The sequence below is a fragment of the Pieris brassicae genome, chromosome Z (genome assembly GCF_905147105.1).
Source record: "Pieris brassicae chromosome Z, ilPieBrab1.1, whole genome shotgun sequence".
In the NCBI taxonomy this organism is placed as follows: Eukaryota; Metazoa; Arthropoda; class Insecta; order Lepidoptera; family Pieridae; genus Pieris; species Pieris brassicae.
The window spans coordinates 4,036,311-4,060,078 of NC_059680.1; the positions used below are offsets into that span (position 1 = coordinate 4,036,311).

The following is a 23,768-nucleotide window of genomic DNA, read 5'->3' on the forward strand; positions in this document are numbered from 1 at the left end:
AACTTGATAGTTATGACAATGAGTATGTAGTTGCTTTGCAGCGCATCACAATATTGAAAAATAGCTATTAGAGGCTCAACAATATGTTAAGAACCTTGAGTCAGTCTCTTAAAGTATAAAAGATATACAAACAAATGCTTTAAATTATAACACATTAATTGGTGATTCATGTTCAACGCTAACTATGAGATGGTTGAACTATGTAAAAAGTTTAGGTAAATACAAAATAAGAAAATATATTAAAATTAATAAATACATCAAAAGGATACAGAAACTTGTAAAAGAATATAAACTGTATCAATCTAAAAATCTAAAACACGGAACTTCTGATCTTGACTTAGATTTGATTGACAATGTTAAATTAAAATATGAAAAAGAACTTGAAAGTTGTCACACTTCTAAATTCAAAGAATAACAATGTATAGAATACAAATATTCTTCTGTGTCGAAAGATCTTCTCCAAATTTCAAATTACACAGCAGAATGTTATGAACAGTTGCAGTATAAAACTTGTTGTTGCAATTATGAAAGCCAACCCAGTCTCCAATTACTGCAGACATCGCAACATACTGACAGCTTTAACATTCAGTTGACGGAAAAAAATAAACCAAAATAATGGAATATATTCCGTTATATTAATACATTATAATGTATTTAGATGAAATGGGTTAGGACATAGGAGTATGGTTATTTTACAATTGAATTATGGACAAACATTTTTAAACAGCTGTTATCCCAATTAAACCTGCCTTTGACTGTGTTCATCCTCATATACTAGTTGGATAACTTCTACATTATGGCGTTAATGGCAAAGCTTCCAGCCTGATGAATGCATATTTAAAGGAAAGGATTCAAAGAGTGAATGGCAATGCAGTCATCTCTCAGGGTTTTCAGGTGTCAATCGGCGTCTCCCAAGGTTCGATTGTCGAACCTTTCTTGTTTCTAATTTACATAAACGACCTCCCATTCTTTGTCAACGGAGTTCATGAGATGGTATTGTTTGCTGACGACACTTCACATCTATTAAAAGTGAATAGGAAACATTTATTTTTGGTCGATATAAACAATTCTATTTCTCGTATAGTTAACCGGTTTAATGTAAATAACATAATACTTAATGAGAATAAAACAAAATGTATTAAATTTACAACTACTAGCATAAAACAAGATATTGGTAAACTGAAAGTTAAGGAGAAGTGTTCCTAGACATAACAATAGATAGGAAACTCCAGTGGGGCCGACACAGAGACTCTTTCGAATAGATTGAGCTCCGCAGTAGATGCAGTAAAAAATCCGACAGCTTACCGATCATGACATGGCTAAAATTGTATGTTATAGCTACTTTCACTGCGTTATGTCCTACGGTATTCTATTGTGGGGTGCTGCTGCAGAGGGTTCATCCATATTTGTGCTGCAGAATCAGGCTGGGGTGGGCTTCGGGGTATTTGTTGGGTTTCCTCAGTCGGTACGGAATAAGTTTAAGGAATTAAATATTATGACAGTATCTGTTCAATATATACTTTACGTCTGTACTAAAAAATATAAACGATTTTAAAATATTTAGTGACTTTCAACTGGAACAAAACTAATCTAATCTTACGACCAACCAGGCTCCAGAATAAAAAGGACTCCTTATATGGAAATTGTATTTACAACAAACTTCCAAGCGATATAAGAGAATATCTCTGATTAAATGAAAAACTCTGGTTAGTAAATAATTCTATAAATCTTTTTATAAACTTATTTAAATGATCCTAATACATAGGATTGATTTGCTCCAGTTCAAACAATTTGTATAACTCATAAGTTGGCGATTAAAAAGAGTTGCGCAAATATTTATAAAAATCTTTTAAAATAAGTTACATTTTATTATAATATATTTCCAATTTTATCTTTGTATTTTTCAAATATTAAAATATGTTTTATAAAAGGATGAAGTTGGATTTGATTGCTTATGTAGGACAATGACGAGCCAAACGAAGGGTTTTTATATAATGATTAATAATATGAAAATTGTTTGTTCCCATATTATGTCAATGTTGGACATATACATACGTATAGTTAGCTACTTTCATGTTCATTTAATTAATTAGACTCACTGCAAACATTCCTGCGTCAGTTAAATTATATGACAAAATACATATATAAAGCAATAAACTCTAGTGTCAGTTTCGTAAAGTTAACATTACTCCGTACCGAAGGACCAATGTTTAGTATTAAACCACTATCTTGCACAACCAGTGCAATTCGAATCTAATAGGAAGTCTACATCCACATGCCCTTTACAAATGTCTCACTCGGTTCAGAAATTCTGGCTGGCTAGCTATTACTTAATTGATTTCTAATTGGCCTTACTTATCAGCTCGCCTACGATTTTAACATATCATATATTGTTCCTTATGTGTTGTGTAATACTTATTGGTAATGGCCTCATTATTAAAGTAGACAATAATTAATAGACAGTAATTTCTAGTACCAAAAAAATTGTATATATGTTTCGTACCTTAAAACATTACTAATCAAATTAAAAAAAAGTTTAAAAATTAAAATTCCGTCAAAAATATATGATGAATGAAACTCCAATGTGTTGCTAAAATAATACTACTATATTATTTGTTCGTTTTTAATAAAAAAATGTTAACCTTATAATTAACCAAAAACGAAATAAACTTGAAGTAAAGTAATGAATAATTAATAAATTACCTGAAATAATTATATAAACAATAAAAGTTTGTTATTTTATAAAAGTTCACACGTTGTACAACAAGTGACAAACTCAAACTCGCGTGTTTTTCTACTGACTAAATAAACCGACAGCGTTGATACATGACAGATAATTCTCAATCTAAAAGAAATATAATGATTTGTTTACAATTATATAAACTTTAGTTATACAATGGTTTTATAATTTTCTAATAAACTAAATGTTTTGACTCGTAATTCTGTAAACTAAAATTATGATATTTTTAATATCACTTCAAAATAAGTGTGATAAGGTATAGGTTGCAAAGCTCTAAGCTGAAAAAAATACCTTACATAGTATTTGTTTGTACAAAAGTTCGCATAAGCGTTTTTGTAACTAGATGATGGATCATCCGGATGTTCGTAAAGTTTGTACGAATACAGGTCGACGTCAAAAGTAACTCATTCAGAGCCTTGATATATTCGGTAGTTGACTGATCAATTTTTAAAAAAGGGTTTTAGTATTACTTTTTTTAACTTTTGTATTTTTAAACGTTATTGTTATTTAATTATCTTATATTTTAGAACGTTTTGTAACTCAAACTAACAAATGTATTGTGTGTTAATTGGCGTGCTATAATAATTCAAAGGGGTTGCAAAACTCCAAATAAGTTGTAATAAGTTCTGTCGATAAAATTCAGAGTCCAGTCAAGTCCCAGTTCAGGAATGGGTTTCGTTAAATAATTTACGTGAGAAAGCGTGTGAATTAAGTCCAATATGGTGTTAGCGAATATGAACATTATTCTGGCTGCTCTTCGACCTTCGGCGGCGTCGTTTTAATGAACGTTGCATATAAGAGAATCGAGGTCGTTGAAGCAAGATCGAGATGCATAATGGGACTATTAAACGAAGGTGTGGGTTGACTATAGTTATAAGAAGTTTATAGAATTTGTTTTATTTTAAAACTATTGCATAGAGATGTTTATGAACTACTGCACGAGATGAATGCATCTAAATTTTTGAGTGTATTCTAATCGAATCGAATCTATTTTTGTTTAGTATACAATTTTTATGGGCCGCATTATTTTCTTAATATCGAATAAATGAACAATTTTTTCAAAGGTAGCTTGTACTACTATACTGTTTAACGTAATGTACATACATTTAGGATGCAGTAATGTTCCGTTGTTATTTACAATACGTATCAATAAGACTTAATATTATATACAGACCTGAGGAACATTTTATTTTTCATACAGTTTGATAGTATCCACAAATATATCAGAAACAAAAAGTCATATCGATATAATCAATAATTTGATGCAGGTATATTTGAGCTTAAGGAACACTCTAAATTTTATACTATGTGGCAAGTATAATGGTGGTATCTAAGTAGGTAAATGTTCACTGGAATTTGAAAGTAATTAAAAGTGCTGTATTGGTCTAGTGGTATCAATGTGCGACGCTTATCCCTGGGGTTCGATCCGCGGCTATGCACCAATAAAAATTCCGTCTATTTTCGCAAACTCTCGCTCGTACCGTTAAGGAAAACAAGGAAGGCATGCCTTAGACCCAAAAAGTCGACGTTATGCGTCGAAGAAGGTTGATCGCTAACGTGCCTATTAGAGATGATCACGGAACATAAACAGAAATGAGGCCCATTCCTTAAAGGTTGTAGCGCCATTGACATGAATGTATGCATTTGAAAGTATGTAGAAAAAATAACGTTTTAATTGCTTTTTACAGTTTGTATTCAAAGTAAAATGTATAACTTTAACCTTATGATTCTCGCGTAAATAGAATCATATTAACCTCACGTCTCAATAAAGCCAAGTACAAAACTTAGTAACGTATTAAATGACGTTTGATGTAACGTAACTTCTTCCGTTTGAAGAATCCGTTGGAACAAGACAGTCGCACTCTTTTCGCGTGAGAAGTTAAAGGTGTCACATCTGCTTTTGTCATATATTTAGGTCACTTTAAAATGAGGTGGTGCTAAAAAGAGAGAACTTAAAGTATTCAAAAGCGCTGTCTTACTCAAGGGTAGATATCGCGATTGTATTTCTAAAATCATTCTTTGTTTGGTACTTTTCAGAATTAGTGAAATATGGAAATGCAGAGCGGAACGGCATGTGCTTCGGGTTAAGCGCGCATAAGCCACTAGGCCAACACTGCTTTAAGTTATCAAACTTATATAAAATATATTAATAGTTTTGACAGGTGGCAAGTAGAAAACAAGAGATATTCAATATGATTATGTAAATAGAAAAGAATATCACGACTAAGTTCTTGTCGCTTGAGAAATACATTTATTTATTCATGTGAGGACAATATTGTTTTTTCGTCAGTAAACAAATCTTGTTTAAGGCATTGTTACAATATGTAATAAAGTAAAAATATATAGATATTTACTATACATAAATCTAAATTTGGATTTCCAACTTTGTATGGACGACAACCAATGAATATAAGCGAATTGTATATTGTCATATCTGCCTCCTTATAAAGCTTTCAATATATCACGGTACCTATTTATGCCTTGGGATCTTCAGTGTTTAATTCTAGGATTTGTTTATTGTGCCAAGAGGCTCTTTGAAGATTATTCAATAGAAAATGTAGGGACGTGGAAAATTATCTATTTATGTCTATTTCGAGATTTTATAAGGAAAATCTTCGTAAATCTTTGTCCATTGGTCGCGGTTGGTTTAACAGGATACTTTATTTTCGATGTAGTTAATATGTAAGGGATACCACGGCTCGATTATTCAGATAATCTAACGTTGGCAACCATTTTTTTTTTCAATTCTTTATATTCCTTTATTTATTTCACATACAAAATATATTATTGCTCGCACGGTATCGAGACATCTTCATTAAAAAAACAAAAACAAAGTTTAATACTAAAGACTAGACACTTTGATTTGCACAAACAGCGATAATGTTCAGTGGAATTGGCAAGTACTCGTATATAAATGCATTGAGACGTCTAGGCGCTATGCAAGTTCTTGGCAACTGCCGAACTTGCATGTCGGAAGACTGCACCAGCGCCAGAAGGGGTTACTAAATCAAAGCTGTCCATTTTGACTTATCAATGCCTGTTGGTTAAAGAGAACCTTCGGAGTTACCTTTAAGAAAATACTTTTTTTTAATATCTTTACTTTTTAAGATAAATTATTCTGTTCTAGTTATTAACTTTGCTGGAAGAATGAACAAGCCTATCCAATACATCATGGTTAGGAGAGTGGCACAAACTCATTCCCAGGGCGCAATAACCCTAACTGGGTCTTGACTGTCAAACATAATTTCGATTTTGCGTGTTGTAGTGTTTTCGACCGTTCACTACCTGCCCTATTTCGATAAATATATTGATTACCCTTTAAAATTTGCTATAAAAGGGTAAATTTCTATAATACCGTTAAAAATAAATAATCAATAAATCAGAATATAACTCATTAAATTTCAATCTTCAAATAAATTACCGTTGCTTATAGAATATTATGTATTCTTACCCTTAGTCATAAAAAATAAATTATTATATTTTTTTTAACTAGAACGATTTATCCCCAGTCATTACAGCTGTGTTAAAGTTTGTCACAATTCACATATTTTAGATAAAAATATGACAGTTCATAAATTGTTTTGTGTTCACGTGATACATATACTTTACAATTCAATAAAATTGCCAGAGTATGGCGTGTAATTGCTTGATATCGAGACAAAGATACCAAGTGATATAATTCCCATTGTTCATAGATCCGTGAGCACTTGGAACCAGTGGAGATAATGGCATCTCTATTGGCTGCTATCGCTCATGACATGGATCATCCGGGCGTGAATCAACCATTTCTGATTGCCACATCCAATCATCTCGCTGCCCTGTACCAGGTAACTTTGATATAAGATATACATATATAGTCGTTTAACAAATTGGTGTTATATATTTGTAATGCATTTTTTACAATTTACGAATGCCGTTTACGTATGCTCATTCCGAAAAGTGAGTCGTATTATATTCTTAAAATGCTCATGCATTAATAAAGTATACAGAAATATATATTCGCCTTTAGAACACCTCGGTTCTGGAGAATCATCACTGGCGCTCTGCGGTTAGCTGTCTCATCGAGAGTGGGCTGTTGGACCGTGACGTCCAAGTCAAGCTGGAAGGACAGATCAGCTCTTTGATCCTCGCCACAGACATTACCCGGCAGCAAGAGTACCTGAGCCAGTTTAAGGTAATTATTTTGCTAATAATATTATGCTAGACAATAGACGACAGGCCGCACTGGATAATACAACTTAACTTTAAAGTTTTGAGAGCTCGAATGCGTAGATTTTCCATACTTTTTGTTTTTACTTCGGTAGTTTTATTCGAATGATGTATGATTGTACCTCTGTTTAGTCAAAAAAGGAAATGATACTCAAGTTTTATATATAATATATAATTTGTATAATATCTGTACTATTACGATAATTATACGAATTACTGATTGTTTGTGCTTAATCTACGGAAATAGATTTCAGCCGAGTGGAGCAGACTAAGTAAGATGTAACATTCTATTACAAAAGATTTTCTTGAATCGTAGTTAAACATTCTAGAATATACTATAGCCATTCATGCAATATTGTTATTGGAATCAATTGCAAATAAAATTGATTCGATACTAAACATAACCTTCTAAGCTTTATGAAATAAATATGTACATTTGTTATTTCTTAAACATAATCCATAGTAGAAACGCTAATTTGTGGCCGCCTAGAGTAACTTATTTAAAAAATAGCCTCTTGCCAGATTTTTATAGTACTACAGTGCTCACCACTAAGTCAGCGAGTAAAATTCGGCTTTTACCAATTGCATTGGTATAAAACGTAGTCATAATAGATTTGCAATAATGATATCAGATAGAATTAGTGTTTACAAAGAAGTGTTGACCTATATTTGACCCAGATATCAGCCATGATTGCGGATAATTCGAGCATCTATTATAAGTCCATCAAGGCCCGAACTCCGCGAAACAAGTTTTCACAGTACATCGTGCATTTGTGAAGTTTAATTAGTGCATCGGACATGCCTATTCTTATGGACTTCATTATTATGAAAGTTTTAATTCAGTTGAATATTTTGTGCATGTTTACTCGTTAATTTTTATTTTGGTGTAATTGCACATAAATACATTTAAATAAAAACGTGTGTATTTTTTAAATGTATTTATGTAGAAATAATGCGATACTATTTTAATGGTAAAGTTTTTTCGGTTGTAATAATATTTTTAAAAAAATAAAAAATAAAAATATTTTTGGTGGATGGTCTGTAGAGGTAGGTTACATAACGCTGTATGGTTATAGTAACCGTGATCCTTTGTTCTTAAAAATTATACCAGAGAAGCAATATTTAATCTTTTTCGTCTTTTTTTGTCAAATATGTTGACGCTTTGATGAAAGAAGATCCTGAAAGTGGTGCAATTAGTTTTTATTAATATTTGGTATGAAAGAAGATAAGTATAATCCTGAAAGCGGTGCAATTAGTTTTTATTAATATTTGGTATATAAATACTATATTATAAATAAAGGGAGGAATGCGCCGGACTTGCACGGTCATCCTGAAAACCATCAAGAATGATATACCTAGACTTTTGTGTTCAGAATTACAGAAAAAGGATCCTAGTTATAAGGTTATTCTGTGAAATTTCTGAAACTTTTCTCTTAATAAAAATTCATATTATTACTCCGATTGGTCCGACCGTCTTCAAGTTTCGTGCTTATAAATATTATTTTTTTATATAATTCATAATAGTTGACCAATAATTGTCGTATATTTTGGTAGGAAATTAGAGGCTTTTTTATTTTCATTTAAAGGGGAAAGAGTACTTTTAAACTATATGTCAAATTGGTACATTCTCTCCAATAGATTTAAATGTAATATGTTTAGTTCATAGAACTACAAGAGCAATTTGATAATTAAAAGTAATATTAACGACATGTTAGAAATTTTTGATACTGAACAACAAATGTACGAAAAAGTCAAAACGCTTTGAGAATTTTGTTTGTTTGAAATTTTACATTTCATCCAATTCAAAGCTTTATCTGCTGCTAGCTGCGTCCTGTTTTCATCCGACTAATATGACATAATAGACATACTATCGCGGAGTACTTTTTTTTACTTTTAGGTATGAATTCCACGTATAAGGGATATTTTGTATGTCTTTTTAGGTCGTCATCACACGGAGTACTGATTTATAGGATTAGGTAACGCTAAGATCAGCCTCTTACTTCTTACTTCCAGTATGTATTTAAAACTGGTGCAGTGGTACCTGGGACTAATAGGCCACTAGGCTAATACTACTTTTTTTAAGTAAGTATTTGGTCAGAACTCATCGTAGTTGTACGGCGTGTGTATAATTTAAATATAATGTTTGTTTACGTAACAATTTTTAAATTTGAAGATTCCAAATGCGTAAAACGAACATACCGTTTCTACCATTTGTTTATCGTGAAAACGTTATATATTTTTAATAAACATGATTAACAAAAGTATGAAGCAAATGTACATATATGTGTCATATTTTCATTTCAAGACTTCAGATAGACATGTCACAACGTATTCGAGAAAGGATTAACTTAGAAAGCTAATGGATGCATTTTATGACGATGTAAAATTGCTCAAAAAATTAAATATAATATTCCTTAAATTTGACAGCTGCTCTAATATCTTATTTAATTGGGGTATTATGGCTTTACAGAATTATAGGCCTTAAACTTCGCCGTGAAAATCTATCTCGGCCTTTTTGCGTACAATTTCGAAAACCTTTTGTTGGAGGTCCTTGACTACTCCATCACGCAGTTTTAGTTATTATATTATAGAGCAGTGTTGACCTAGTGGCTTCAGCGTGCGGGTCTCATCCCTGAGGTCGTAGGTTCGATCCCCGGCTGTGCACCAATAAACTGTCTTACTATGTGCACATTTAAAATTCGCTCGAACGGTGAAGGAAATCATCAGGAGGAAATCGGCTTGCCTTAACCCAAGTCGACGGAGTACGTCAGGCACAGAAAGCTAATCACCTAGCCATTCATTTTTTAAAATTATATTTAAAGGTTAGTTATTGTTTTTTGTTATATTAATTTATGATAGAAATGTTATTTTTATACTAATAAAATTATTAATGTAATATAATATATTGCTTTTTCATATTTGAAATTTAAAACACGATAAATACTAGAAAATTTCAGTCTTTGAAACTTGTTAAATTTTATTTAATATCCGAAATATTTTAGATCAAAGCTTTTAAATGTTTGTGAAGATGGGAAATGAAATGAAACTGTCGCGTTCTGTAGAAAATAAAAAGTGTATGAAAACATTTTCCGCTTTGGAAAAGTTTTAATTATTAATTCACGTAATGCCGTATTCCGACGCAATAGAATAAAAACGGGAAAAGCACGCGTTGAACTTTTGCAAGAGTTTTTAACTAGATTTTGTCTCTAGCTGAGCACGCGTAATATTTGGATATACTGAGTGGGAATAACATTTTGAGATAATTAATGTACAGTTTTATAATTTGTAGTTCCGTGTAGGTTTTAATTTTGTTGGGACTTGGAAAATGTAATATTTACGATGTAGGTTACAATCTTCGAATAGTATTAGAAAAACATTTAGAACTGCGACCTGATCTTAGGATCTATTAGATAATCGTCGATTTGTTACTAGATGTCTTCCTCCAGTACTCAAGATGTTTCACTGTAGAAACATGTATTCACAACACAGATAGATACACATTTATTAGTGCACAGTCATGGTTTAAACGAACGAACTAGGGGTTGAGAGTGACACGTCTAGCCGTCAGGCTAACACTGCTAAATAAATGTTTTAATATACGTGAGCTATGATATTACATATAATTAAATTATATTCCAGTATATAAGGTTACTGTGATATAATTTTTTTTTACAAAATTTAGTTGAAAAAGTGCCGCAGATTTCTCTGTTGGCCTACCTTAGGTACTTAAATTCATTATCAGCTACGAAATTGTACGTAGAGGTGAGACGGACTCGTAGCTGGCAGCGCGTAGTAATCAAATACGACACTGCTACGAGGTTCAGATTTTACACGTATTTTTCGAAGCGTCAAGGAAAAATATAATTGGCTGACGGCTAAGTACCGTATCTTTCCTAACATTTTACAGTATATTTATCCTGGTTATATATTTAGTGTAATAGTTTGTATTATGTAAAAGGCAACAGTTTGTATGTGTGACAGGACCACTTTATTACGAGTACAGAAACAAGACTTTACGCGCTAATTGAAAGCACGAGGATGGTCAAACAACTTCCAAAAACATTAAACATCTTTCGGATTAATCCCACCTGAGTTTCACTCGAATGAAGTTTCGAAGGTCTGCAGTTGAACATGCGTTTCCTCCTTTTTTATGTCAGTTAATAAGATATCCTCTGAATATAAAAAATATTTTAGCGTATGTATTTTATAAAATGGCTCGTTTGATCTGCCATGTTTGCCTCCGTCGACGCCCAAGATGGATAAATATATATTTAATTGCCCGCCTTCAACAACACACTCGTTTCATGTGCAAATATTAGAATTTTATTCACACCGTGGCGGTGAATTTTTCTACCAAAATTGTATGTATTTAGGCAACGAATAATATTGCATTTAGTCATTTTGGTGTCGGTTCCTCATTACATACGAGGCTCTTAATATATTATACTTATCAAGTGTTACACGAAGTGTTCTATGTGGATTTCATACAACTCGAACGTGTTCATTATGTGGAAAAAGCTTTACGTGTAGTTTGATCGCTATTAATTAACCCGTCCAAACTGAGTAATTTGTAGGGCGTGCTCGGAATCTATTGAATTTCACGTACAAGGAATAGAAAATAGAAATTGTAAAACGCTTAGCTACAATAGAGAAGCTTTGTACTTTGAAATATTTTAGATGATCTTATATGTTATCCATGCATTACATCTCTATATATATATAAAATTCTTGTACCACAATGTTTGTTCCCATACTTCTCCGAAACGGCTCGACCGATGCTTATGATTTTTTTTATGCATCCAGTAAGAGAATCTTACAAACCCCTCAGTGATACGAGGTGTCCACCTCAAAAAATTGTTTTATTTTTATTTTTTAGACATTTTTTTTTCTTATGATACAGCAAACAAAAATACATACAACGCTTAATTGTCACCTCTCCAAGAAGGTTATTTTTATTGAACTAAAAGCATGTTTCCTGGAAATAATATACATTGCAAAACGGCGTTTGCCGGGTCAGCTAGTTATTATATAAAATACATTTTTGTGTCAGTGATTAACCCACGTATGGTTATAATTATTGCGAGAGTTGCCATATAAGGTCGATAGAAATAAAAATAAATAAAACTCTTGATAACTGAAACTAAGCAAAGGTGAGCAAAAGTACTCACTCAGGCAGCAGCAGCGATATACTAAGTCATTGGCGATGCGATGATGAGTTATAGATTGTGAATATTTCATTTTACATTACTTAAAACATTCCCCTAACTCAGAAACCGTAACCTGACGTTTAATATACTACTTAGCCAGTTTATTGTGGCGTTGTCGGTAATGCATATTACTTAAGTGCAGACGACTCTAAGCGAAATAATTATTGTTTCGGGAAGACCAGATGGTGTAGGTTGTTTGTAATATTTTGGGATTTATTAATTATCAAATATATATTATTTATCAAAGTTTTTACCAAAGATAAAACTCATCGATACGAAAGAAATCTAGGCAACACCTCTTTCATTCTTACTTGCTTTAGTCGTTGTATATATTAGGTAATCTTTTTAAAATAATATTATATTTTATTCGTTAGACTTTGTTACTTAAATCAAATATAGCCTAAAATTTTTAGCATTTAAAAGCCTTACAACTAGTCCTATCTCTATAAGTGGTGAACTGAAAAACGTTTTAAGTTATTTTCGTTCAATATCATCGTATGATCGACGAAATTACATTGGCTTTGTTTCGACTAAGGCGATGAAATAGTCCTCATTTTAAAAGGACTCTAACTAACAGATTTTACAATAAGTTATTATTTGCAAGAATATCGTGAACATGTTATGGTGGTACAATCTTAACTTCGGATATTCTGCCACGTGAAAATTTGTATTAAACGTTAGAACATATTACATTACATTATGACTCATATCATTATGAAGAAAACACTTTTTTTTTGGTCACGCACAACGTCGGATTTTTTTAAATCATGTAAATAATTATAAGTTTTTAATAATAATACATAGCTTCAATCCGTTTAAAGCTATGTTAACAAAAGACAATCATATTATTATACTAAATTTATTATAATTAAGAAAACGTGTGGTATATGATATAAGGACTTGATTAATAAATTACAATATTATTGGCCAGTTGCTCTCCTTTTCATTTAATTATGTTAAATTTTTATAATGCAACGAAGTGTCAATATATAATTAAATATAATTATTTACGACAACTGTAACAAGATTAATGTAGTATATTGATAGTTATGCATATACTATATGAGGACACAGCTTTGTGTATAACTCTCATACAACGCTGGGACGTGTATCCGACACGACCCTAGTACCAAGCTTTACATGATCATCAGAGGCACAAGGGTGATATATTCCGCCAGCTTTAAAATATAGGGCAGGGCAACCATGAAATTGTTAGAATAACGAATAGCGTAATTTATTGTTTTTTTTGGAAATTAAATCACAGTTGAATTTGGTAACTAATCGTTTTTCGTAGTTATACTTAGTATATTTATTTTATAGAATCATTACTTATACATATAAAATATATATAGAAATAAAATCTCGTAATTATTAATGTCGTTTAATAGTTAATGTTCGTAGTATCTGAATTATAATAAAATGCTTTTCGAATCCAGCTCCTTTTGGGTGAGATTCTATGAAAATTTAATTTAGATGATATTAATATTCAAAATTCTGTTAAAATATGTTGACGTTTTAGAAGCATGTCTTTTAGTGAGGCTTAGCAAGATTCGAGTTCTTTATTGAGAAGTTGATAAAAATAAGCAAACATTTATCTTTTTCTGCTTATTTTTAAGTAAAATAAGGCTGCTAATGGATTACATCGTTAGTAAAAAATCAAGATTTTTTAAAAGGCTGAGCCTTGCCTGCATTGCGTTGGTTGAAATTTTGTCAATTTATTAAAGATCTCCTCTACGTACTTACCCATATGCAATGTAGTTAATAATATAAACTTTTTATATCAAGTCGTTTTTAGTCATTTACGAACCTCCATTGTGATATGGCTGTGATAAATTAGCCCAAGTACCAATATAAATAAAAGAATCGAACGCCATATCAATTGACTCCCATAGTTAAGCAAACTGGCTAATAATCCAAGCAATTGCAATAGAAAAACTTAAAATATATTTTAGATGACTAATACATACATAATGTTAGTATCGCAAATATATGGCGATATTGTGTTATAAACATGTTATCAATACACGAAAAAAAGAGAAAGTATTTAAGATTACCAAGTTACTAAACGAATTCTAGTCGAAAATTGTTGATCGAACGTTGAATGGGGAAAGTACCTGCTGCTCGCCCTAAATCCCTTAACCCAATTTCCATAATAAAATAAGGGTAACTCGCCTAGGATACGATTAGTTTTAAAATAGTATGTAAGCAACGGTTTATTATGGCCTAGTAAGTACATTATCGGAGTGGCGGATTGGGCTTTGTGCTGTTAATCTAATATTACTATTTGTTGTTAATACGAATATTATTATTTACATAACTCAATATTTCGAGGGCTTTTCAGGAATATCGGTCAGTGAGAATTGATTGCTTAAAAGACACGTTGAAATATGTAATTAACATTTAAAGACACCCTTGTAGAAGTGTCGCCACTTGCCATGGTACGTCTATAGTAAGTTCTCCTCAACATCGTAAATGCATTATAATATTATTTAAATGAACGTCGACTGTTCGGTGGACGGACAAATTTGGGCATGCAATTTTGTATTTTAGTAAATAAATTTAAAAAAATATTGTCTTTTATATATGTTGAAGAATTTATATTCGGTTTAAAGATACTTTATTTCACAAAGAATTGTTGACACATTGACTTAGTGTGAAATTTTAGAGTAAGTTAATAATGTACATCGTGATGAGAAACTATCTAAAAATAAGTTATATATAAAAATATTAGTTGCTATCAATATTTTTTTACAAAAGTGCAGGTAGGTCGATGTTACAACAAGCATTGTGTGACTAATGAATAGTAATAATTTCTTAGACGCTCGTTCACGGATATAAATAAATGCTAGTAGTGAATTTTATGGTGTTCTGTAAATACGTATTTATTCTATTGAACTGTTACGATTTTATAGACATATATATTAATATTTGTGTGGATTTTTTAAAATTTTTAAATAGGTCTTCATTTCATTTAAATTGGAAGGCAATTTATTAAATTTTTGTGCGCCTTGATACATTGTTAAAGGTAAGAAATACTCAGTTGTGGAACGACGGACATCGTGGTGATAGTCATTCTATCTTGACAATTATAGTTTACAGACAATGGTGACTAGATCTCGGCGCATATCAATACATAACAGGTGGGCTGAAAGGCTAACATACAAAATATATTTTTTGCGATAGAATTAGATAGCGATATAGCGGTCATACAATTTTTCGATACGATTTATCTTTAGCCTCAAAATAGGCTTCATTATCGGCGATTATTTCTTTATCAGAGCGAAAAGTCGCTCCAAAAATCTTTCCAAAAAATTCGGATTTATTACAATTGAACTTCAAACACCACTGATCAGAATCATCGATTCGTTTTTGTTTTTGACCGATTGTCTATGGATATGTCCATCACGTTTCTTTGATATGTTCTTAGCTATCTTAATCAACTTCACATTTCAGTTATTCAAAATTTTTTTGTGGACTTTTTTGATGTTTTAGTTTTTTAACAGCTTCCACTGCGTACTTTGACCTCAGTGCTCATTTCGCCTTAGGAAACCATTTCTCAACGGTTGATTTTCTTGATGGAATGTCCGAATAATGTTTATCAAGCCAAGCATTGACTTTTCGCCAACGCAATGCTTTATTAAGATACGAAATTCCTTTTTACTAATATTTTCAAACAGACAAAAGTATCTTTACTCAAAATACTATAACTCACAAACTAATAGTACGACAGTGGTCAAATGTATAAACTTCGCTTCTGAAGGTTATGGCTGACTAAGTCATATTTTTTAGTACTAGTAGCGCCATCTATGTGTCAGCCTACGAACTTTTTAGCCCACCCACTATACGCCAATCCAATTACTTGCCAAAAACTTGACTATTTAAGCTACATTTGCAATACATACTAAAGCCGATCATCCACCGCCATCTAAACTTAGTTAGTTTAAGGTAGCTCGCATAGTTGAGCCAGTTTATCATACATGTACAGTTTGACATAGCCCAGCTAAGTCGAACTAACTTAGTTGTGTAGGCCTCCTCTCAACACTGGTCAATGATCATCTCTTCTTCAATTAGGGCCGGTTAACTCAACGTTCTAGCAGAAACTGACCATCACTAACATTATTTAGTTTAGCATAGCTTAATTTAGTTCGCTGGGTTTAGTTTTTACTTAGTTTAGTTGGCGGTGGACGATCGGCTTACGTATTGTGCGAGTTTCTATTAGAAAGATCTATAAGAGTACCAGAAGATCAGTCCGTGATTTATGAGACTATTGTCGTGTGAAGTATAATATCTCGTTACTGTCTGCAGCTCAGTGTAGACGTCCATTATAGCTGTGCATTCCCATCTAAATATAGAAAGGTGGCTGCCTAGTGACGGTGATATGTTGAAGTCCCATGAGAAAACCTGGCTGTTAGGAAATTAAACCTACTGAAATGAAAATTATTGATATGTTTCTGCTATTACGATATATAAGGAGGCTTTTACGAGACTCGTGTTTATGAAGGACTACATCAATTAACAATGTGACTGGAGAGTTTTCATATGTCTTTAATTCTTTATTACTTCTTTAGCCTAAAATATCTAATCACGTTCGAGTCAATTGGTTTAAATCGAAAAAAGTTCTACACACAATAATTTATTGGTTTCGTGATAATGAATATGGAGCCGATAATTAATTGGCTTTGGTCGGCTTAGTTTGTCTTCCATACAATGATACACCCACTCGCAATAACGACAACAATTGAGTATTAAATTACTTTTGAAGTTGCTAAAATTAGTAAAAACTGCGCAGCTGTGCACGTTCTCTTGTCGCATTATTATCCTAGCCCGCAATAAACTCGACTTTCGGCATCATGCATACGAGCTTTCTAAGAAATTCGTTGTTTTGTATACAAATTGGGATTTGCTTGTACGTGTAGAGTGTTATTGACCGTGACTAATAAGCAGGAGTCATGGATTATCTATACCTTTTTCTTCTCTCCAACGACAACTCTCTATCACGCCATAAAATGCACAGTCGCTTCAGTGTCGTTATATAGAATTTACACGTATATAGTAAAATTAATATTATCATTCCTCAGGTATATTTCCACGTATTACTAAATGATTTTGAGCTACCTAATTAGATAGTTACTACAGTATATCTTCATTATCTTATCTATATACATCTAGTGATACTCCAAAGTTTAATTGGGTTAAACCTCAAATTTTATTTAATAAATAATTTTCGTAAGATTTCATCGAATCTATTGTTTACTTTATAAACAACTAATACTAACATCGGGTTTCGTGCCTCCACACATAGAATCTGTTATTCCTATAACACTAATTTCAGAGTTGTTATCTTTTCGTGCTCCCCTACTGCTTTCAAGTGCCTTTTAAAATGGTTTTTGTAATTATTTTATCTTTTGTGCATGTACTATAAATTACATTTACATTTTCGTGTCATTTCGTGTTTTCATTATTGTTCTTTTCTTTTTCCACTTGTGTTACTTATACATTTACTTAAAATAATATAAATAAATCTTATGTGTGAAACAATTTAACGACACTAACTGTAACCTTTGTATTTCTCATGTTTCCTTATTGTTAAATAAATTAAATAAAAATAACAAGTGTCGATCGCGCTCTCACCAAATACGTGAGTCGAACTCACCACTTCAGGGTTGCATGCTGAACCTCTAAGCAAATTGTGTATTCAAGATATTTTCTATAGAAAATGCATGCATCATTAAAGTATTGAATACTAAATGCAAAGTAATTGAAATAACATTTATACAGTTGAATAAACCGGATGCTAGGCAGTTTTTATAAACTCCGTGGGCGTTTAAGTAAAAGGAAATCAATGAGAAGTGCTTGTCCGATGCTGCTGCTACGCGGGATATTCGCGTAAATTGTATTAACAGTATAATATTAATAAGTGAGTAACCGGCATGGATACCAAAGATGATGTGAACATGTCGTTCACGAACACTTAATATCATTTATATAAATATCTAATCGATCATTAAACTATATTTTACTGATTCTTTTTCTTTAAATAGTTCACTAACCAGGCATTAGATTTTGTTGTTGAGTTCAGTAGATATAGATTTATATTGTTTAATCTACCGACAGAGCAAATGGGAATATTTTGGACAAGCGTGACTTATACTTTAGCATGTATTTTACCTTCTACTAAGTAATTTGCAGGCATATCTGTTTTTTTTTAAATATAGTAGTATAAGTTAATTTAATAGACTTGAATAGGCAGGTATGAAGTTACCCGTTACGAAAGGTATTCATTAATTTGTAAATTTTATAAGGAAGAATTAGGTAAAATATAAATTTAAAATTTTCCTTTATGAATTTTAAAAATAGACTGAAGTGCCAGTGGCCGTAATAAAAAAACAAAAGACAAACTCGACGTGTAATAGCTATTTATCGAGATTGTACACGCAATTGCAAAACACTCGTTAAACCTTAGCAGAATATACCTACCATCGATTGAGAAATCCTCGTTGTGTAAATATCTAGTAATACTTCCAGCAAACTACTAAATGTTTGATATAAGAACATTGTTTTCCACTTCGTTTATTTATTGGAAGATCATAACATGAAGAAAATATAAACGTAGTAATTCTATTTCTGTTAATGAATATAGATTTGTTTTAACAACATTTGTTGCTACAATAAAATAATTATCAAAGAAAACAAGATGCACAAAAGATTTTAAGGCTAAATTAGCCGTGAAAATTTACGAACAATAATTCACCCTAATGCTCACTTACGATATCCCACACATCCAAACTCAAAATAACTTTATTCGTATAGGTAAGTACACTTATGAACGAAAACAGAAAACATATTAAATTGATTCTAAATTTACATTCCCACAGGCTCCAGAATTTTTACATATATTTTTTTCTCTAGTCTTGATATTACGTCTGTTGTCAAACGCACGATTTCAGCTGTCGTGTTAGTTACATTCTCACCCTCTCCACCCACCGCTTTGTCATGTTGAACATGGACAAGCGCACGGTCTTTTAGGGCGTTCTTTTGTTTTTTAGTGCTGCTTTATTCGAAGTTGAATATTCATCATCGGCGTAGTTTGTATAGGTTAGTTTTATTTACTAACTTGTAGTTTCACACTTGTGCTGTTTCATGGTTTTAATGACAAAAAGACAATAAAATATAAACACTGCCGGCCATAATTTTGATAGGAATATATATTAAACAATAAACAAAAAGCATACATACCTTGTGTACTTAATGAACGACATAATAGAAATTAAAAAAACATACAACACCCAGTTTCTTGGAGATTATTTTCAGTGATCCAATATGATGAATGTGGTATAACAATAGTGCTGAAATTTGTTTATACTCAAATCGGACATACTAATAGTGGTTCTATTTCCAGTTAATTTAACCAGAATGCTCATGGCTTATAAAAACGGTAAAAAAGGATACAATACATTATCTACGTTTACAATAGATTATTTTAAATTACATTTACACTTTTATAAACTATTCTGATGCGTTACGGATCAAACAACTCTTTTTAGGCCGCGACTACGTAATCGAGTAAATCTAAATACAGACAGCGTTTTGTATCACATAGATTCACTCACTAGTAATATTTTTTTAAAGTTCCACCCACTTAAAGTAATGGGCCCTCGGGACCAAGGCAACCCAGAGCACATTAAAAGCGGATAATTTTTTCATCCTACTTAACTTAAACACTACCGAGTTTCATGTAAAAAATGACTTCATATGGTTTAGAGCATCTGGAGTAACTGAAAGGGACTTAACATGATGTATAATTTTCAAAAGTTAATTTTATATCTCTGAGAGTCCGCGGAAAATGGACATGGACCACGGTGTCTGATGAATGTATTTGCGTGTTGTTCCCGCGAGAATGTAAGTGCGTGCTTGAGCACGTTATTATCAGAAGGCATGTGAAATTCCTATAGAGGAAAAAACTTTATTTTTAATTTATTTTATTATTATTAATTACTTAAGATGTCATGTGGAATATGGTGTATTGTTGCAGCTTACAAACATTGTGTAGAACATAAAACTTAGCGATTAAAAAAGGTGGCGGAGAGTTCTTCTCTTCCGTTCTGCGGCCTTGATTTGAGAGCTGGCAGTAAATGTAAAATTAGAAGCATTTAATATATAATATATATTCCTTTTTGACGTTCATAAGTGTACATTGTTATCTACATGAATAAATGATTTTGAATTTAATGCGTTTTAGCATAATCCTAAAACTGAGTGCTGACAATTGCTGAAGCTCTGATCAATCAACGGATAACTATGCCACCGTTCAATGATTTTAAATAAGTTAACAAGATAATAATATGTTCGTGATTATAAATAATAATAAAAGCATTTTACTGAATAGAAATTGAACAGTGTTGGCCGAGTGGCTTCAGCGTGAGACTCTCATCCATGAGGTCGTAGGTTCGAACCCCGGCTGTGCACCAATGGACTTGCTTTCTATGTGCCCATTTAACATTCGGTCGAACGGTGAAGGAAAACATCAAGAGGAAAACGGGTTGCCTTAGACCCAAAACGTCGACGGCGTACGTCACGCACAGAAGGCTGATCACCTACTGGCCTATTAGATTAACAAATGATCATGAAACAGATACAGAAATCTGAGGCCCAGACCTAAAAAAGTTGTGGCAACATTGATTTTTTCTCTCTAAATGTGTATCATTTTTGGCAAATGCCTCCTACAACCACCTGTTGTTCCTTAATGTCGTCTATCCTTCTAAATAGTCTTTCTGTTTTGCGTTTATTGTACCTTGGCCCCCAGTTTAATAGTTTCTTGCTCCACTTTTCTTTTCCTCTTACTATGTTCCTGTAAACGTCGATACTTAGGTGTTTTTTTTCATATTAGATAATTTTGCATCTGTGGCAGTCGATTGTTTTTCGTCTATGGTCTTTACCATCCTTCTATTAAAGAATAGAAGCCCACAACAAATTTGCGTTGATTATTAAATTAAACACAGTCCACTTAGTTATTTTAATAACAAAATCCGTATTAAGGACTATAATAATAATATAATTACTGCAATGGGAAGGAGGAGCCCAGTTCAATAAAAGCCTTTTGACCCAATGCCAGAGACCTCGCCTTTTAAATACAGGTACGTTCTTAAAAGACCCTAAGTCGAGTCCAGTGTACGATGTTCTAATATTAGTTATGAAGTTTGTTGTTATATTTTTCCCGTAATTATAATTTAAAATTAACACTCAAATCAGCCATATACTAAAAGTGGTTCTTATGCTGACATTACCTTTAAACCGTGGGTTATTGAAAAGATAAAAGGGACAATACAATATCTACGTTTAGAATAGATTGTTCTTTTTAGATAATGTCAATCATCAAATGCGATCTTTATTTAATGTAAAATAGGGTATTGAACCTCGTGTGAAAATAAACTTACTTCGAAAGTAACAAATCAAATATAAAGTAAATTGAATGTGACTTACAAGACCTTTCTGTTAAAGTGAGATGCGGCACAGAATTGTTTATAACAGTTTATAGAATCGAATTATTCGATTACATATACGCGTGACCGTAATACGTGAGTTGCAAAATAAATGTATTTTTATAACCATGGGTCCGAAGAAGATGTCTATTGACAAAAGCATGTAATCATTATTAAAAAAAAACAACTGAATTTTGGTAGCTGGAACGGATTGATGACATTTATGTATAAATTTAATTGTAAGTATATTTTGTAAAGTGTTTGTTGTGTTTTTGATTAAATCGGTTGAAGATTAAAGCGTTATTAACAGTAACAAGTATATTGCTTGATTTGTTTAAGAATAATAATTATTAAAGAGCCTACATAATGCTATTTTTATGTGAATACTTTTAACAGTATTTATGCGTGTCGTAAAGTTAACGGGTTGAAAGTCGCTTAGTTGTTAGGAATTCAAAATCATGTTTTTGTACTTACTTTGTCGTTATATTATTTTATTGTTCGAAATATGGGTTATAGGAAGACGTTCCTCTGATAAAATTTACCATGAAATTGTAGTGTAACGCATAAATAAAAGTAGTTTTTTACCATAATTAAAATATTTCTTATAAAGGCCACTTAAGTAAGATGTTGTGTGTAATGTTCAAGAACGCGCCCTGTCATTAATGGAATTAGCCAAAACACTTTATTTCTTTCTGATATATATATATACTATACATTTTCAAGTGAAAATTAAATATTATATTATATATAGTATAATGAGACTTAATTCAATAAAAATACATTTATCGGAAATGCAAAAATTACTTCTAAAATTTATTTTTTTATTAAATACGATTTATAAGAAAAAAATTACTTGACACAGTAATTGAAATTGAGAACTGAATTGCTGTACTGTTTAAAAGTATCCCCACAGGCCTAGCGCTTGTGTTTCTCTTTTATTATGCATCTTCTACGGTCGAAAAAAGAGGCTTTTGTTTATATAACACGTATACTTTTTAAAATTTACCCAATCCTAGAAAAAAATATATTTTACAATATTCATCCTTATACTCGTATATACTACTGTAATAGTCATCCTTTACATATCCCCAAGGAAATTAGCCCGGTGCAGTGTTCAGAGTGTTTGAATGGAACACATCGATCGCATCATTTTCCGATATACTTATTCAATGATGAATTACTTTTAAAAGCACTATTCTTGAACAAGTTTAATGGATAATCGTTGCGAGGTGAATTCCAATTTGTTCCTAATGCGTTTGCTAAAAGTGCTGTTTGGATATTTTTAAGTGTCCGGCTATGCACTAATATATTATGGAGTCCATATTTATAAAATAGCGGGGCGAATGAGCCTATTGGACTGCCATAATTGTCAGTCACATCAACCCATGGGAAACCATTTTAGTGGGTGCGCTGCCGGGGACGAGAAGGCTCTCTTTAAATTACTGCAATTCAATATACGATCGTCTAATTTATCTAAGAAATATATGCGAATTTTGAAGACAACATATGATGAAACTAAAATTTAAAATATAATTCGTATCTTTTAGAATTTTCAATAGTATACAGTGGGTGTTATAAGTTGGTTTCGGGGTTCACTAATTAACTCCATTATGAGTAAGAAATCTATATAAAATTTCCACTTGCGATGCTATAAATGGGGTCAAGAGAAATCTTTTGCAATTTTTCGACAGTCGCTCGTGGAAAGCTGACGCTGCTACTCAACTACAGTCGATTTTGATTCACTTTTTATTTCGTCTATAAAGAACTTTGTAGTGCCGAGATTTAAGATGGCTGGCTTCGTTATAGATGTGCGAGTGAAGAGAAGAAACCGGTGTTAGTACAACCTTTTATATCTGGGATTCAGATTTCTTTATCCGTTTCGTGTTTTTTTATATAGATAAATAGTTGATCAGCCTGTGCGCTGACACATGCCGATGACATTTCCGGTCTTGTGTTTGTAATTTTATACAAATTTGACATAGGGTCACGCATGACGCTAAGATGTTTTTACTAGTCATTGAATGTATTCTATATTACTGGACGTAATTTGTGGTATTCGTTCTATTCAAATAAAGAGTAATGTGCATCAACCATACTTTTCTTGAATTACCGTAAAGTAACGGGTTACCTTTA

At 32.0% G+C, this 23,768-nt stretch overlaps 1 protein-coding gene across 3 annotated transcripts in view; it reads left to right on the plus strand.

Annotated features, from left to right (window-relative positions):
- The window catches only part of LOC123718690 (cGMP-inhibited 3',5'-cyclic phosphodiesterase A-like), an 84,925-nt gene that overhangs the window by 49,504 nt on the left and 11,653 nt on the right, over positions 1-23,768 (plus strand). For all 3 annotated transcript variants that reach the window (XM_045675402.1, XM_045675401.1, XM_045675403.1), the window contains 2 exons: positions 6,436-6,567; positions 6,750-6,914. In XM_045675402.1, the coding sequence (XP_045531358.1) occupies positions 6,436-6,567; positions 6,750-6,914 (297 nt within the window). The remainder of the gene's footprint in view (positions 1-6,435; positions 6,568-6,749; positions 6,915-23,768) is intronic.